Here is a 17514-nt window from a genome sequence, read left to right on the forward strand (position 1 = left end):
TCAGTCATCTCAACTTGCTCAATTTCCACATGATTTATTAGGAGAATTAGTTGAGGTTTACCGCACATACCCCCCGCCCCCTTTTCAAAACCATCGCCTGTTCAATATTGACTATGGAACAACTGTTGTTTTATTGATCAGACTATAATACAATCTGTTTGGACAACAGAGCTTCATGTAATGGACACATGGAGTCTATAAAACATTAAGAACTCTTTCCTAATGTTGAGTTGAACCCCCCCCCCCCAACCCCCCCCAACCCCCTTTTGCCCTCAGAACAGCCTCAATTCATCAGGTCATGGACTCTACAAGGTGGCGAAGCCGTTCCACAGGGATGCTGGCCCATGTTGACTCCAATGCTTCCCACAGTTGTGTCAAGTTGGCTGGATGTCCTTTGGGTGGTGGACCATTCTTGATACACACAGGAAACTGTTGAGCGTGAAAAACCCAGCAGCGTTCCAGTTCTTGACACAAACCGGTGCCCCTGGCACCTACTACCAAACCCTGTTTAAAGGCACTTAAATCTGCTGTCTTGCCCATTCACCCTCTGAATGACACACATACACAATACATGTCTCAATTGTCTAAAGGCATAAAAATCCTTCTTTCACCTTCTACTCCAGTGGGGTAAATCAGGGTCACACAGAGTGGTTCTGGTAGTTTTTAACAAATCTACTTTGAAGCACAACGTATACACCTCCAACACATGGTTATGGGCTGAAGACACCTGTACCATGTCAGATATAGAGTTGAAATGTATTACATTTTGAGTTTGCGTCCCAATATTACACTTTATATACATCACATGAAACGGAATTATAACAAAACTGTTTGACATAGAATTTTTTTACATTTTTAATTCTGTTAATTAATTATGAATAATATTCCGCCCTGTCTCCTCCCCTTCATCTACTCTCTGCTGATTGAAGTGGATTTAACAAGTGACGTCAACAAGGGATCATAGCTTTCAGTCTATGTCATGGAAAGAGCAGGTGTTCCTAATGTTTTGCACTCTCAGTGTACGTCTAAACCAGTCAGTCACGTATAAATGACCTATGTCTCAGATTAGCAGGTGTTCCTAATGTTTTGTACTCTCAGTGTACGTCTAAGCCAGTCAGTCACGTATAAATGACCCATGTCTCAGATTAGCAGGTGTTCCTAATGTTTTGTACTCTCAGGTGTTCCTAATGTTTTGTACTCTCAGGTGTTCCTAAACTGCTTCATGATGAAAAGTTAACCGCTTCATATTTAGATCTTATGATTTTAAAAAGCATCAGTCGCTGAGTTTGATGTGTCTGTTTGGAAAACTAAATTATCAGGGTAAAACATTGTCTCGAATGCCGTTAGGGTATTTTGCGTGTTTTTGGGGAAGGAACATTGCATCCATTAGCTAGGTTGTTTTTAAACCAGCACTGTCCCAGAGCTTTGGGAAAGTGGGTCTGCACTCGTGCGACAGTGGCAGGTGGGCGAGACAAGACTTTACCACCACATCACAGCATACTTATCAGAGAATAGCTGTGACATAAGACAATACGAGTGATATTGTAATCAATATCTAATCACTACGTCAAATATAGATTTTTTTTTTTTTTGCGTGTCAAAAAAGATACGCGACAAAATTACACTATTTGACGGATCAAAAATTGCTATTAATGTGAACTGAGTTCCATATCAAGCATCCAAAGTAGCAGAAGGTTGGCAAAGACATTCAAACGGAAGATTCTGGAATCGTCAGACTGGCGCTGCATTCTGATAGAAGGTTGGCAAAGACATTCAAATGGAAGATTCTGGAATCGTCAGACTCTATCGTCTGATGGCATCTGGAACGAGGCATCTGCAAACTTAGTTTGAGGATCTCTCTCCAAGGAGTATTTCCACTCTACTACAAAACTTCATTTGATCAAGTGAGGTCTGCCGAAGCATTTCACGAGTTTGGATTAAACTTTCAAGGCAATGTTTTGTTAACTGTGCTGTTATGAAATAGCTGTTCTTTGAGTGACATCTTGACTATACCATATCAATATTTTAGAACCATTCTGAATATCACATTAAAGGACATCCTTCAGAATAAAATACTATAAAATATTTGTCAGATTAAATGTTATTCTCATGATATTAGAGATAAAACAGATCATGTAGGTTATATTTGTTAGATTAAATGATTAAATTAAATATCATGAAGTTTGTATAATCTAGGTCAGCCAAAATCCTAAACAAAGTTATGGTTGGCATGTAGTTCATTTTTGTCAGGGAAAACGGCAGTCAAAAATTGTGTTCAGGTATTCAGAGTCTGGCAGTTCCTCAGGAGGGTTGTAACTGAAACAGTTCAATTTCCCACAGACTTGAGACCATGAAGGCGATGGAGAAGAGATATGGACAGAGAGACACCTGTAGAAGATGTAGCTGTTTGTTTGTTTGTTTGTTTGTTTGTGTGCCAGCGGAGGTAGGTTCCCACCGGGCGACGAGTGGCGGTCTCGTGGGACACACTTACCGAGGACGGACAGCTCGCAGGAAGCGGTGATGTTCTGGTTCTTGTTAAACGCCACACAGCTGTAGGAGCCTGAGTCGTCGTCCGTTACGCTGCTGATCAGGAGGTTACTGCCGCCCAGCAGGGAGTACTTCTTAGACCTGCAGAAGCACAGATGACGAATCAAAGACAGAAAACCAAGAAAACAGGCATTTGAACACAACAATGAAGCCCTGCGATAACGTGTATTCAACTTCCAGATATCTCTCAGAAACCATAGCTTACAGTACAGTAGTTAGTAGTAGTTAGAAGTTAGCGATATATATTGGTAAGAAAAAGTATGTTAACCCTTGGAATTACCCGGATTTCTGCATAAATGTGTCAGAAAATTGTATCTGATCTTCATCTTAGTCACAACAACAGACAAACACAGTCTGCTTAAACTAATAACACACAAATTATTGTATTTTTCTGGTCTATATTGAATACACAATTTAAACATTCACAGTGTAGGTTGTAAAAAGTATGTGAACCCTTAGGCTAATGACTTTTCCAAAAGCTAATTGGAGTCAGGAGTCAGCTAACCTGGAGTCCAATCAATGAGATGAGATTGGAGATGTTAATTAGAGCTGCCTTGACCTATAAAAAACATGCCCAAAATTTGAGTTTGCTATTCACAAAAATAATTGCCACAGGATGCTCTCGATGGTGCAGCTATAAAACCTTTTGAGGATCTAAGGACCCATGCAAAATCTTTTCAGTCTGCTGAGGGGGAAGAGGTTTTGTCGTGCTTCATGACTGTCGTGGTGCTTAGTTTGTTGTTGATGTGGACGCCAAGGACCTTGAAGCTCTCAACCTGCTTCACTGCAGCCCTAACGATGAGAGTGGGGTCGTCCTCGGTCCTCGTTTTCCTGAAGTCCATAATCATCTCCTTTGTCTTATTCACGTTGAGAGAGAGGTTGTTGTCCTTGCATCACACGGTCAAATTTTATGACCAATTTATGCACAAATCCAGGTAATTCCAAAGGGTTCACCTACTTTATCTTGCGCTGTAACATGGTGAAAATGACACGCGGCTCTGACTCAAACCCAGCGTGCAAAACTATCTGTAATGTCGTCATTTGTACCAGCTTGTCGGCTGGTTTGATGTTGCTCTACTCATCACCCATCAGAAGTCTTGTGGAAAAGAAGGGTGGATCGTATTTCCTATATAGTACACAACTCCCTAGGGGCCCTAGTTGAAAGTAGCTAGTAAATAGAGTGCCATTTGGGACGGAATCAAGGAGTCACTCACCTGCTCTGTATCCTCTCGGCTCCTCTCATCCAGTGGAAGGCGGGGGTGGGGAACCCAGAGGCGGAGCACTCCAACACGGCATCTCTCCCCAGGAGGGAGGTGACTCTCTGGGGTTTCTGGAGAAACAGAAGGCCCCTGGTGGTTCCGGGTTCTGGAGGGTACAGATAGTCAGACAGAGAGAGAGGAGAGAGAGAGAGACAGAGAGAAAGAGAGAGAGAGAGAGAGAGAGAGAGAGAGAGAGAGAGAGAGAGAGAGAGAGAGAGAGAGAGAGAGAGAGAGAGAGAGAGAGAGAGAGAAAGAGAGACAAAGGCCAACATCAAACACAGCTCTTATCTGGGTGACAGAGTGATGAGTGAGTAGGAGCCATATTTAGGCTTTACTTTGGAAGATGAACCAGTGCAAGAGGTTGAACTAATACTGTTTAAACTAGGGGCAGATTAAAATAGTAGTTGGATATCAAAGTTAACCCTTGTGTGGTGTTTGGGTCTGAGGGCAATACAAGTTTGGAAAAGTGTAGTTGTGTGTGTAGGTGTGTGTGTAGGTGTGTGTGTGTGTGTGTGTGTGCGTGTGTGTGTGTGTGTGTGCGTGTGTGCGTGTGTGTGTGTGTGTGTGTGTGTGAGAGATTTTCCTTCCTTGGGCTGCGACTACTGTAACTATATATGGAAGTGAGATTCCTGAACATTCTAGATTGCAGCTGGTAGCAAAAAAGCACTGCAATGTGTGTGTGTGTGGACCCAGAAGGACAGGAAGACACAGTACACATGCATCAGGTGCGAGGAATACATTTACAACACACACACACACACAGTAAAAGTCTGTCCCTCACGTGGTGTGCAGATCGTGTACTTCATTTGTGTTCAACGGGGCCCATTTATCATTTCAAAACTAAAATACTGTATGTAAAATGTGTCCTTCCAATTGGTTTAGATCAAAGCAGTAAACATCAATAGTGGTGAAAACCTTGTTTCATTTATATTTATTCAATATAAACATGATTTATTCCTCCCATGTCTTGATTATAATAGACGGTTGGGCAAGGCATTTTATCCCCCCCTAAAAAGGAATAGCACTTTTCTTGATAAATGTGATCTAGAAGAGGTAAATGGAAAATATTAGTGTCTATATTGCTTGTAATTGATAGAAGTCAACATATAAGTATTACTTGTTTTTATGTAAATTGTAATGGCTGTGTTGGTTTTAAAAACCCTATAATGTTTTGGGTCCATCAGACCAAAACATGGATACCACACAAGGGTTAAAGACTTAATCTGTAGTTGGGACTTTTGGACTTTAGACAAAGTAGATGTAAACAAAAACTATATAGTCTCATAATATGGTTAAAAGTATAATTTTGATACCATGGATGGTCAGTCCTTGTATCCATAGCTCTGTCTATACATTTGAGTGGTTACATTTCTCCAGCCCCGTCCTTTTTACTGACACAGGGGCGGGGAGGACTCTTTGTTATTGTTTCAACTGCTGATTGCTGTGTTAAAACACTGGTCCCAAACTGGGTAAGACAGTGGCTTTGGGCTAAAACACTGGTACCAAACTGGGTAAGACAGTGGCTTTGGGCTAAAACACTGGTACCAAACTGGGTAAGACAGTGGCTTTGGGCTGTGTTAAAACACTGGTCCCAAACTGGGTAAGACAGTGGCTTTGGGCTGTGTTAAAACACTGGTACCAAACTGGGTAAGACAGTGGCATTGGGCTGTGTTAAAACACTGGTCCCAAACTGGGTAAGACAGTGGCTTTGGGCTGTGTTAAAACACTGGTACCAAACTGGGTAAGACAGTGGCTTTGGGCTGTGTGAAAACACTGGTACCAAACTGGGTAAGACAGTGGCTTTGGGCTGTGTTAAAACACTGGTACCAAACTGGGTAAGACAGTGGCTTTGGGCTGTGTTAAAACACTGGTACCAAACTGGGTAAGACAGTGGCTTTGGGCTGTGTTAAAACACTGGTACCAAACTGGGTAAGACAGTGGCTTTGGGCTGTGTCAAAACACTGGTCCCAAACTGGGTAAGACAGTGGCTTTGGGCTGTGTGAAAACACTGGTACCAAACTGGGTAAGACAGTGGCTTTGGGCTGTGTTAAAACACTGGTCCCAAACTGGGTAAGACAGTGGCTTTGGGCTAAAACACTGGTCCAAAACTGGGTAAGACAGTGGCTTTGGGCTGTGTTAAAACACTGGTACCAAACTGGGTAAGACAGTGGCTTTGGGCTGTGTGAAAACACTGGTACCAAACTGGGTAAGACAGTGGCTTTGGGCTGTGTGAAAACACTGGTACCAAACTGGGTAAGACAGTGGCTTTGGGCTTTGTTAAAACACTGGTACCAAACTGGGTAAGACAGTGGCTTTGGGCTGTGTTAAAACACTGGTCCCAAACTGGGTAAGACAGTGGCTTTGGGCTGTGAAAACACTGGTCCAAAACTGGGTAAGACAGTGGCTTTGGGCTGTGTTAAAACACTGGTCCCAAACTGGGTAAGACAGTGGCTTTGGGCTGTGTTAAAACACTGGTCCCAAACTGGGTAAGACAGTGGCTTTGGGCTGTGTTAAAACACTGGTCCCAAACTGGGTAAGACAGTGGCTTTGGGCTAAAACACTGGTCCAAAACTGGGTAAGACAGTGGCTTTGGGCTGTGTTAAAACACTGGTACCAAACTGGGTAAGACAGTGGCTTTGGGCTGTGTGAAAACACTGGTCCCAAACTGGGTAAGACAGTGGCTTTGGGCTGTGTTAAAACACTGGTACCAAACTGGGTAAGACAGTGGCTTTGGGCTGTGTTAAAACACTGGTACCAAACTGGGTAAGACAGTGGCTTTGGGCTGTGTTAAAACACTGGTCCCAAACTGGGTAAGACAGTGGCTTTGGGCTGTGTTAAAACACTGGTCCCAAACTGGGTAAGACAGTGGCTTTGGGCTGTGTTAAAACACTGGTCCCAAACTGGGTAAGACAGTGGCTTTGGGCTAAAACACTGGTCCAAAACTGGGTAAGACAGTGGCTTTGGGCTGTGTTAAAACACTGGTACCAAACTGGGTAAGACAGTGGCTTTGGGCTGTGTTAAAACACTGGTACCAAACTGGGTAAGACAGTGGCTTTGGGCTGTGTTAAAACACTGGTCCCAAACTGGGTAAGACAGTGGCTTTGGGCTGTGTGAAAACACTGGTACCAAACTGGGTAAGACAGTGGCTTTGGGCTGTGTGAAAACACTGGTCCCAAACTGGGTAAGACAGTGGCTTTGGGCTAAAACACTGGTCCAAAACTGGGTAAGACAGTGGCTTTGGGCTGTGTTAAAACACTGGTACCAAACTGGGTAAGACAGTGGCTTTGTTTTTTTTTAAACCCTGGTCCCAAACTGGGTAAGACAGTGGCTTTGTTTTTTTTAAAACCCTGGTCCCAAACTGGGTAAGACAGTGGCTTTGTTTTTTTTTAAACCCTGGTCCCAAACTGGGTAAGACTGTGGCTTGGGCTGTGTTAAACGAGTGGTTATCAGTGGATGAATGAGTTCCTATTTCAAACCATTTTGACAAACGGCTCAAACAATTTGATTTATTTTTTATCCCGATGCCAGTATTTCCTCAGGCGTTGTTTACTTCAACATTATAATTGTGTGGCCAGAAGAAACCCACGATAAATGTTCACTAAAAATGTATTTTTGTTATCTTCGTCTGTCCCTTATCGAAATGTTCCTTCTGCTATCTGCTTTTCCTTCAATGTTATTTTTGTTAGTGTTGTTCTCATATCCTAACGAGCTCTGTGGTTAAACTAGTCCTTCTCCTAATGAGCTCTGTGGTTAAACTAGTCCTTCTCCTAATGAGCTCTGTGGTTAAACTAGTCCTTCTCCTAATGAGCTCTGTGGTTAAACTAGTCCTTCTCCTAACGAGCTCTGTGGTTAGACTAGTCTCATCCCCTAACGAGCTCTATGGTTAGACTAGTCTCATCTCCTACCGAGCTCTGTGGTTAAACTTGTCTCATCTCCTAACAAGCTCTGTGGTTAAACTAGTCCTTCTCCTAACAAGCTCTGTGGTTAAACTAGTCCTTCTCCTAACGAGCTCTGTGGTTAGACTAGTCTCATCTCCTACCGAGCTCTGTGGTTAGACTAGTCTCATCCCCTAACAAGCTCTGTGGTTAGACTAGTCTCATCTCCTATCAAGCTCTGTGGTTAGACTACTCTCATCTCCTAACAAGCTCTGTGGTTAGACTAGTCTCATCTCCTAACAAGCTCTGTGGTTAAACTAGTCCTTCTCCTAACGAGCTCTGTGGTTAAACTAGGCCTTCTCCTAACGTGCTCTGTGGTTAAACTAGTCTCATCTCCTAACAATCTATGTGGTTAGACTAGTCATTCTCCTAACAAGCTCTGTGGTTAGACTAGTCCTTCTCCTAACAAGTTCTGTGGTTAGACTAGTCCTTCTCCTAACAAGCTCTGTGGTTAAACTAGTCTCATCTCCTAACGAGCTCTGTGGTTAAACTAGTCTCATCTCCCAACGAGCTCTGTGGTTAAACTAGTCATTCTCCTAACCTTGCTCTGTGGTTAGACTAGTCCTTCTCTTAACAAGCTCTGTGGCTAAACTAGTCTCTTCTCCTAACAAGCTCTGTGGCTAAATTAGTCTCTTCTCCTAACAAGCTCTGTGGCTAAACTAGTTGCTGCTGAGGGCAAATGCAATTTTAAAGAGGCAACAACAACACATCCCTGTTGCATACCCTGATAGACCATAATGGCTAAAAGAATCGAACGATGCGACAACACACTTCCCTGTGGTGCGCCTTTACCCACAATTCTCTGTTTCAGCAACCTTATACTTCAGTTCAGTCTCAACAGAGGCTTGATTTTACCTTTATTTATCTCGGCAAGTCAGTTAAGAACAAATTCTTATTTACAATGACAGCCTAGGAACAGTGGGTTAACTGCCTTGTTCAGGGGCAGGACAACAGATTTCTACCTTGTCAGCTCGGGGATTCGATCTTGCAAACTTTCGATTACTTGTCCAACACTCTAACCACTAGGCTACCTGCCGCCCCAATCAACCTAACCTGCAAGCGTTACTCCGTTCAGACTGTCACACCTGACTGACCCCTACACTGGGGGATTCCTTCAACATGATTGTGAGTTTTCTCACTTCAATACCTGCAATTTAGATCCATGCCTGGTTTTATTTCCCTAACAACACAAAGCGCAGGCAGATATAACCATATAGCTAAACAATGGTTTATCTGACAGACAGCCAGCCAGGGATACGGAGGGTGTGTGTGTGTGTGTGTGTGTGTGTGTCAGGTAGACTGAGGGTTGAGGGCTCCAGAGAATTTGACTATCAGATAGAACTGAAATGGGTTGACCCTCCATAACCCTTGGTTCTTTAGGCAGACACACCCAGAAGAGACTTCAGAGGTAGCTACATGTGGATGTGTTGAACTACACTTGGACCAGAAGACCCCACTAGAATAGCAAACAAACAACAATTTGACAAGCTGGAGACATGTTGTTAATCCCCACAAGGTCAAATGCTGTTTCTAGGGGGTTTAGGGTTAAGGTTAGAATTAGTGTTAGGATTAAGGTTAGAATTAGGTTTAGGGTTAGAATTAGGTTTAGGATTAAGGTTAGAATTAGGTTTAGGGTTAGAATTAGGTTTAGGATTAAGGTTAGAATTAGGTTTAGGGTTAGAATTAGGTTTAGGATTAAGGTTAGAATTAGGTTTAGGATTAAGGTTAGAATTAGGTTCAGGGTTAAGGTTAGAATTAGGTTTAGGATTAAGGTTAGAATTAGTGTTAGGGTTAGAATTAGGTTTAGGATTAAGGTTAGAAATAGGTTTAGGATGAAGGTTAGAATTAGGTTTAGGATTAAGGTTAGAATTAGGTTTAGGATTAAGGTTAGAATTAGGTTTAGGGTTAAGGTTAGAATTAGGTTTAGGATTAAGGTTAGAATTAGTTTTAGGATTAAGGTTAGAATTAGGTTTAGGATTAAGGTTAGAATTAGTGTTAGGGTTAGAATTACGTTTAGGGTTAAGGTTAGAATTAGGTTTTAGGGTTAAGGTTAGAATTAGGGCTAGAATTAGGTTTATGGTTAGGAGCTAAGGTTAGTTTAATGGTTAAGGTTGGGTTTTCGGGTTAAGGTTAGAGTTAAGGTTAGGTTATTGTGTTAAGGTTAGGGTTGACAATCTGGGTTAAGGTTAGGGTAAGGGTACAGGTTAGGGTTAGGGAAAATATGATTTTTGTCCCACAAGGTTAGTTGTACATGTGTGTGTGTGTATGTGTATGTGTGTGTGTGTGTGTGTGTGTGTGTGGTTACTTTCACAAGTTGTAATAACATGTGATTGCCTAATGACATACAGGCCCATAGCCTATGTCTCTCGGGAGTGGAGACTAACCTGCCTACAGCCTAATTCTAACCTTAATCCTCTAACCTGCCTACAGCCTAATGCTAACCGTAATCCTCTAACCTGCCCACAGCCTAATTCTAACCGTAATCCTCTAACCTGCCTACAGCCATTTACACAGAGAAGATGTATCCCCCTTAACTTGTCCCACATGTTGTTGTGTAACAGCCTGAATTCAAAATGCATTTTCTTTCCTAACCCATCTACACACAATACACCCAAAAATGACAAAGTGAAAATATGATTTTAGACATTTTTGCAAATGTATTGAAAATGAAATAAATAAATATCTAATTATATTATAAGTATTCAAACCCCTGAATCAATACTTTGTAGAAGTACCTTTGGCAGCGATCACAGCTTTGAGTCATCTGTATCAGCTTTGAGTCGCCTTGGGTATGTCTGTATCAGCTTTGAGTCGTCTTGGGTATGTCTATCAGCTTTGAGTCGTCTTGGGTATGTCTATATCAGCTTTGAGTCGTCTTGGGTACGTCCATATCAGCTTTGAGTCGTCTTGGGTACGTCTATATCAGCTTTGAGTCGTCTTGGGTATGTCCATATCAGCTTTGAGTCGTCTTGGGTATGTCTGTATCAGCTTTGAGTCATCTTGGGTATGTCCATATCAGCTTTGAGTCGTCTTGGGTGTGTCTGTATCAGCTTTGAGTCGTCTTGGGTGTGTCTGGATCAGCTTTGAGTCATCTTGAGTATGTCCGTATCAGCTTTGCATATCTGGATTTGGGAATTTTTTCCTATTCTTCCTTGCAGATTTGGTCAAGATCTGTTAAGTTAGATGAGGAGCAGTGGTGAACAGCAATCTTCAAGTCTTTCCACAGATTGTCAAAGGGATTTAAGTCTGGGCTTTGGCTGGGCATCTCAAGGACGTTGACATTCTGGTTCTGAAGCGTTGCTTTGACTGTATAGTTGGGGTCGGTGTCCTGTTGGAACGTAAATCTTCGTCCCCAGTCTAAGGTCGTTTGCGTTTGTCGTCTGAAGGAGGTTCACATTTGCCTGTATTTGGCTCCAGTCATTGTTCCCTCTTACCAGTCTCCCAGTTCCTGCTGCTGAAAAGCATCCCCATAGTAGGATGCTACCACCACCGTGCTTCACGGTAGGGATGGTGTTAGTCTGTTGATGAGCTGTGCCTGGTTTTGAATTCAGGCCAAATAATTAAATATAGCACTCTCATCAGACCACATAATATTTTCCCTTAAGATCTGAGTCTTTCACTGCCTTTTTTCCAACTCCAGGCATGCTGTCATGTCCGCTTGGAAACTTTCAACCCTCTAGAAATGGTTTTATACCCATCCCCAGATATACGCCTCAACACAAAAATTATATCTTGTAGATCTCTGGACAGTTCCTAGGACTTCAAGGTATAGATTCTGCTCTGACATCCACTGTCAACTGTGAGACCTTATATAGACAGGTGTGTTGCTTTCTAAATGATGACATCACAGTGTGGTCAGTTGGCTAGGTTTCTTCTTCTTCTTCAGGATTTGATTGGCGGATCACATACCATTTTTAGGTGCATACTGTCCTGGTGTGTGAGGCCATGCACGACCTGCCTACATTACATTCTTAATACGGTAATTAATGCAGGGAAAAAAGTTAGTCGTGGTATAATGGCCATACTGTATATCTGTCACGTCCTGACCTTAGTTCCTTTTTTATGTCTCTGTTTTAGTTTGGTCAGGGTGTGAGTTGGGGTGGGCATTCTATGTTTTGTAGTCTAGGTTTTGTATTTCTATGTGTTTGGCCTGGTATGGTTCCCAATCAGAGGCAGCTGGCAATCGTTGTCTCTGATTGAGAACCATACTTAGCTAACCTGTTCCCACCTGTGTTTGTGGGTAGTTGTTTTCTGTCTCTGTGTCTGCACCAGACAGAACTGTTTCGTGTTGGTCTATTTTTGTTATTTTGATTGTAGTGTTCTGAGTTCAAAATAAATATACATCATGAACACGAACCGCGCTGCACTTTGGTCCTCTTCACCTTCTTCAACCCACGACAGCCGTTACAATATCACACCTCCTCGGCCTTATTGCTTAAATATCTAATCAGGACGTTGAGGGGCCGGGGTGGATGGAAGCAGCAGGAGAGGAACGCACATTCTGATGGTTTAAAGGGGCAGTCTGGGATTCAAAACGAACCAAGCGACACAGTGGTCAGCCCAGCCGGAGCTGGAGAAATGTAAACTCAAATTCATAGACAGAGCTATGGATGTGTGGAAGGTTTTTAGGCCTTACAGTGTTTGTTTAAACAATCTTATATTCTGAGTACCGGTGGGGTATGACAGTTGAACTATATATACATGTATATATTGTATATGTATATATTAATATATATTAATACAGGTAACGAGTGGAGGACAGAGGAGCCTCTTAAAGAAGATGTTACAGATCTGTGAAAGCCAGAAATCTTGTTTGTTTGTAGGTGACCAAATACTTATTTTCCACCATAATTTGCAAATAAATTCATTAAAAAATCCTACAATGTGATTTCTGGATTTTTTTTTCTCATTTTGTCTGTCATAGTTGAAGTGTACCTATGATGAAAACTACAGGCATCTCTTATCTTTTTAAGTGAGAGAACATGCACAATTGGTGGCTGACTAAATACTAAATACTTTTTTTGCCCCACTGTATATAAATACATATATATATTCATCTAGAATCAATGGCTATATCATTCATTTAGAAGTCCAAAAGATGAATGGCCAATCCCAGATTGCCTGTTTAATAAATTCGTAGACACGGGTGTCAAATCAGGCAGGTCTACACCGGGCACAGAGACAGCTGTCAGCACATTACCAACCCTACGGCTGGAGAGTGTTAGCATTCACAATGAGAGAGGAGCGTCCCAAATGGGCCCCTTATTCCATATATAGTGCACTACTTTTCCAACAGAGCCTTATGGAGCCCCGTGCACTATATAGAGTGCCGTTTAGGATGCACAGTCCTAAACGGTGTGTATTTCATATCCCACATTAATGAGTTGGAGGGAGTTCAGGACAACACAGGATATTCACTCAATCTCTTTTGATCCCGTCCACCTCTGATAAGGGAAAAAAAACGATTAATTGATTAAAAGTTTAACTATCAAAGTAGACTGTGAGGTGGACATAATCTCTGAATCCCAATCCTATCCTATTTCTAGGCCCTGATCAATAGTAGTGCACTATAAAAGGAACAGGGCGCCATTTGGTATAATTGTTTTAGCTCGTCAATTTGGATGTTTATTTGAGTCGAGTCTAATCACACAGTAGCTTGGAATGCTATTGATTCTTGCACTTGATCACTGAGATTTTCCTGGCAACACCTACTGTTACTGTAGATGTTACTTCCTGGGTCGTTACAACGTGATCACCATGGCAACGGTAACAACGCTACGATCACTACCTTACAATTGGAACTGGTTGTGCAAACCGATGTCACCGTTATCTGCTGAGCCCACTTCACCTACACTACATCAGGAGACTCGGGGTTAACAGCCACCTACACTACATCAGGAGACTCAGGGTTAACAGTCTCCCACACTACATCAGGAGACTCAGGGTTAACAGTCTCCCACACTACATCAGAAGAGTCAGGGTTAACAGTCTCCTACACTACATCAGGAGACTCAGGGTTAACAGTCTCCTACACTACATCAGGAGACTCAGGGTTAACAGCCACCTACACTACATCAGGAGACTCAGGGTTAACAGTCTCCTACACTACATCAGGAGACTCAGGGCTAACAGCCACCTACACTACATCAGGAGACTCTGTGTTAACAGCCACCTACACTACATCAGGAGACTCAGGGTTAACAGTCTCCTACACTACATCAGGAGACTCAGGGTTAACAACCACCTACACTACATCAGGAGACTCAGGGTTAACAGTCTCCTACACTACATCAGGAGACTCAGGGTTAACAACCACCTACACTACATCAGGAGACTCAGGGTTAACAGTCTCCTACACTACATCAGGAGACTTAGGGTTAACAGCCACCTACACTACATCAGGAGACTCAGGGTTAACAGTCTCCTACACTACATCAGGAGACTCAGGGTTAACAGTCTCCTACACTACATCAGGAGACTCAGGGCTAACAGCCACCTACACTACATCAGGAGACTCTGTGTTAACAGCCACCTACACTACATCAGGAGACTCAGGGTTAACAGTCATCTACACTACATCAGGAGACTCTGGGTTAACAGTCATCTACACTACATCAGGAGACTCAGGGTTAACAACCACCTACACTACATCAGGAGACTCAGGGTTAACAACCACCTACACTACATCAGGAGACTCAGGGTTAACAGTCTCCTACACTACATCAGGAGACTCTGTGTTAACAGCCACCTACACTACATCAGGGGACTCTGGGTTAACAGCCATTATTGTGTTCAGAATAAATATGTACTGAATGTCCGTCTGCTCCATTCTGTTGTGAGATCAACGTCTGCTCTCCTGTGAGGAACTACATAGAATGGTCCACTCAATCGTGAGTAGTGGGGGACAAACAAGTTCAACGGCTGGATGAGCTCTTTATTCTCTCTTAATGATGTTGTGTCTCTGACTGTAAAGGTCACATACAGTGGGAGAGATTACGTGATCTATCCAATTTGTTCATCGATCAATGTCTTCTCCTCAGAGACCTGAACTGTACAGACCACAAAGCCCTTTAAATGATAAGACAGGGGTACATTTGAACTATAGTACATTAATTTAAAGTTAAATCTAGGATCAGCTGTAGTAATCAAATTACACGATCACGGATATTCATCTTGCTGGAGGTCACAGGACAGAGATACCAGACCCGGTTGAGAGATGGCTAACTCTGGAGATACCTTCCACCTCCAACCAGTTAGGTACATCTGCTGTTACATTTTTGGCACCTTACTTGTAGAATAATCTCCAAGGCTCTCTAAATGGGATGGATGGGTGCCTCTGAGACAGTCCAAGGCTCTCTAAATGGGATGGATGGGTGCCTCTGAGACAGTCCAAGGTTCTCTAAATGGGATGGATGGGTGCCTCTAAGACAGTCCAAGGCTCTCTAAATGGGATGGATGGGTGCCTCTAAGACAGTCCAAGGCTCTCTAAATGGGATGAATTGGTGCCTCTAAGACGGGTCCAAGGCTCTCTAAATGGGATGAATTGGTGCCTCTAAGACAGTCCAAGGCTCTCTAAATGGGATGAATTGGTGCCTCTAAGACAGTCCAAGGCTGATTGAGGACCTTTTCACTCCAGAATGTGATTGTTTTCTATGACTGTGTTTTGCTTTTAGTTTATTGATGATTATATTCATGTATTTATATTGATGTGAATATTCATGTGTTTATATTGGTGTGAATATTACTGTGTTTATATTGATATATATATATATCTATATATATTTATGTTTGATTGATACAGGGTCATCTGTGAAAGAGACCTTGGTCTCTGTCACAACAAAAGGTAAATCAAGCAAAACATCTGCTATAGTGACTGAGGTAAAACATGTCCAGGCATGTATAGTGAAATGATATTTCACTGCATTACAATTATACCCAGTGTCCCACTCCCACCTTACAGTCATATACTATCGGAGTTAGTCTCCGAACCCAGAACAAAATCTTGTTGGCAGTAGAATATCACTGCCAAGAGGAGTTAGCTATTGTAGCCTACCTGGCAACACACGTAGGTCTGCGTCGCTGCCGGTGCGGGCGCTGCCAGGGTTGTCTGCCAGGCAGCGGTAGGTGGCAGAGTCTGGTGGCTGGACTTTGCTAACCTGGAGCGAGCCAGAGGGCAGTACCACCACCCTGCTCTCTGGTGTCAAGGTGAGGGGCAGGTCCTCTCTGTTCTTCTGCCAGCGTACCACGGGCATGGGATCACCAGTCACCTCACAGCGCAGCAGGGCCGTGTCACCCAGGTAGGAGGACACTGACTCTGTAGGGACCACGAGCTTCAACGGACCTGAAGGGAGAGAGAGAGAGACAGTGGTTTAGTCACAGACTCTGTAGGGACCAGCTTCAACAGACCTGAAGGGAGAGAGCGAGACAGTGGTTTAGTCACGGACTCTCTAGGGACCAGCTTCAACGGACCTGGTGGGAGAGAGAGAGACAGAGGTTTAGATGACACTGAGAAGAGAGAGAGACAGAGAGAGAGAGAGAGAGAGAGAGAGAGAGAGAGAGAGAGAGAGAGAGAGAGAGAGAGAGAGAGAGAGAGAGAGAGAGAGAGAGAGGTCACGATCAGATGAGCTCCTGCATTTTTCAGCATTTTCTTAAAAAAATATAGATTTAGAGTTAGATAAACTTGGATTTCTTTGTCAGGAACACATACTGGATGCTACCCTCTACAACATAACACTCACTTCAAATCAAAACTTAAAAACTACACCCTGATTTTGGACGGAATTACGGAATCACCTGGAAGGTTCACAACTACCAAGGATTATTATTCTATACAGCAAATTCTCTGGAAAACAACAGAAACCTGGAAACACCATCCAACCTGGAACTGAGTGAGTAATGTTTAGTCTGAAACTATATTCTATTTCCAAAAGCCAAGAAGAAAAATACACAACATTACTTTATAAGGACTGAATGCTAACATAAGTCTGCCAAGCTTGATACAGCTTCAACTAGCACTGATGTGTCAAGTGAGAGGTGGCAAAGCCCATTAGCCCAACAATGGCAGGAGAGTCAAACAGTCTACTCCAACCAAATGGAGAGGCCTTAGAAGCTCCCTCTCGCTATTCAGAGGTAATTAAAATACAGTACCCTTTGCATGCAAAGAATGATAAGGCAAGAACAGATTACAAAATGAAGCTCCTTATGGAAAATCAAGAGACACTTTTTGCTGACTATTACAAAAATGGGAACATCAGCAACCTTATCTTCCACACAAACCATCCCCTGGCATGGCAGAGTGCCATATTAGCACACTACCCCTTGTTAAGAGAGGGGGGTGAACGAGGGGTGGAAACTCAGGATACTAGACAACGAGGACTCTGAGTCAGCTAACATAAACCTCTACAAGTCCGGAACAGTAATGGTACAGGGTAACCCCAAACAGTTTCAGCTGGGCTTTCACCAAATTAGAGAATCAGCCCAGCAGGAGAAGCTCTCCCTTGATAAAGATACCCCCACCCCGAGCGGTTCAGACCAGACCTTTTCATTATATAACCCCACAGATGAGCAACCCCCAGCGGAGAGTCAACCTCCCAGCACAGATTACTACTCCCTCATTGAAATGAAGGATACATTCACCCAGCTGGAGGTAAGGCAGGTGGAGCTGGAACAGCAGATGATTACACTCCAGTCAGCACAGACCCAGACAACAGTCCAGCACAACAACACCCCCTTAACCAGACCTGGAGAGCTGGAGGTGGAGAGAGACATATCTG

General features: G+C 43.1%; 1 protein-coding gene across 1 annotated transcript in view; it reads right to left on the reverse strand.

The window, feature by feature from the left end:
- Nucleotides 1-17030, reverse strand: part of LOC112242007 (netrin receptor DCC-like) — a 222801-nt gene extending 205771 nt beyond the window's left edge. Inside the window, exons 1-4 of the mRNA XM_042302044.1 lie at nucleotides 17018-17030; nucleotides 15795-16082; nucleotides 3762-3912; nucleotides 2492-2628 (exon numbers count right to left, since the gene is read on the reverse strand). Of these exons, the coding sequence (XP_042157978.1) occupies nucleotides 2492-2628; nucleotides 3762-3912; nucleotides 15795-16082; nucleotides 17018-17030 (589 nt within the window). The remainder of the gene's footprint in view (nucleotides 1-2491; nucleotides 2629-3761; nucleotides 3913-15794; nucleotides 16083-17017) is intronic.
- Between the last annotated feature and the right edge of the window lie 484 nt (nucleotides 17031-17514).

The sequence above is a fragment of the Oncorhynchus tshawytscha genome, linkage group LG20, assembly GCF_018296145.1.
Source record: "Oncorhynchus tshawytscha isolate Ot180627B linkage group LG20, Otsh_v2.0, whole genome shotgun sequence".
NCBI lineage: Eukaryota > Metazoa > Chordata > Actinopteri > Salmoniformes > Salmonidae > Oncorhynchus > Oncorhynchus tshawytscha.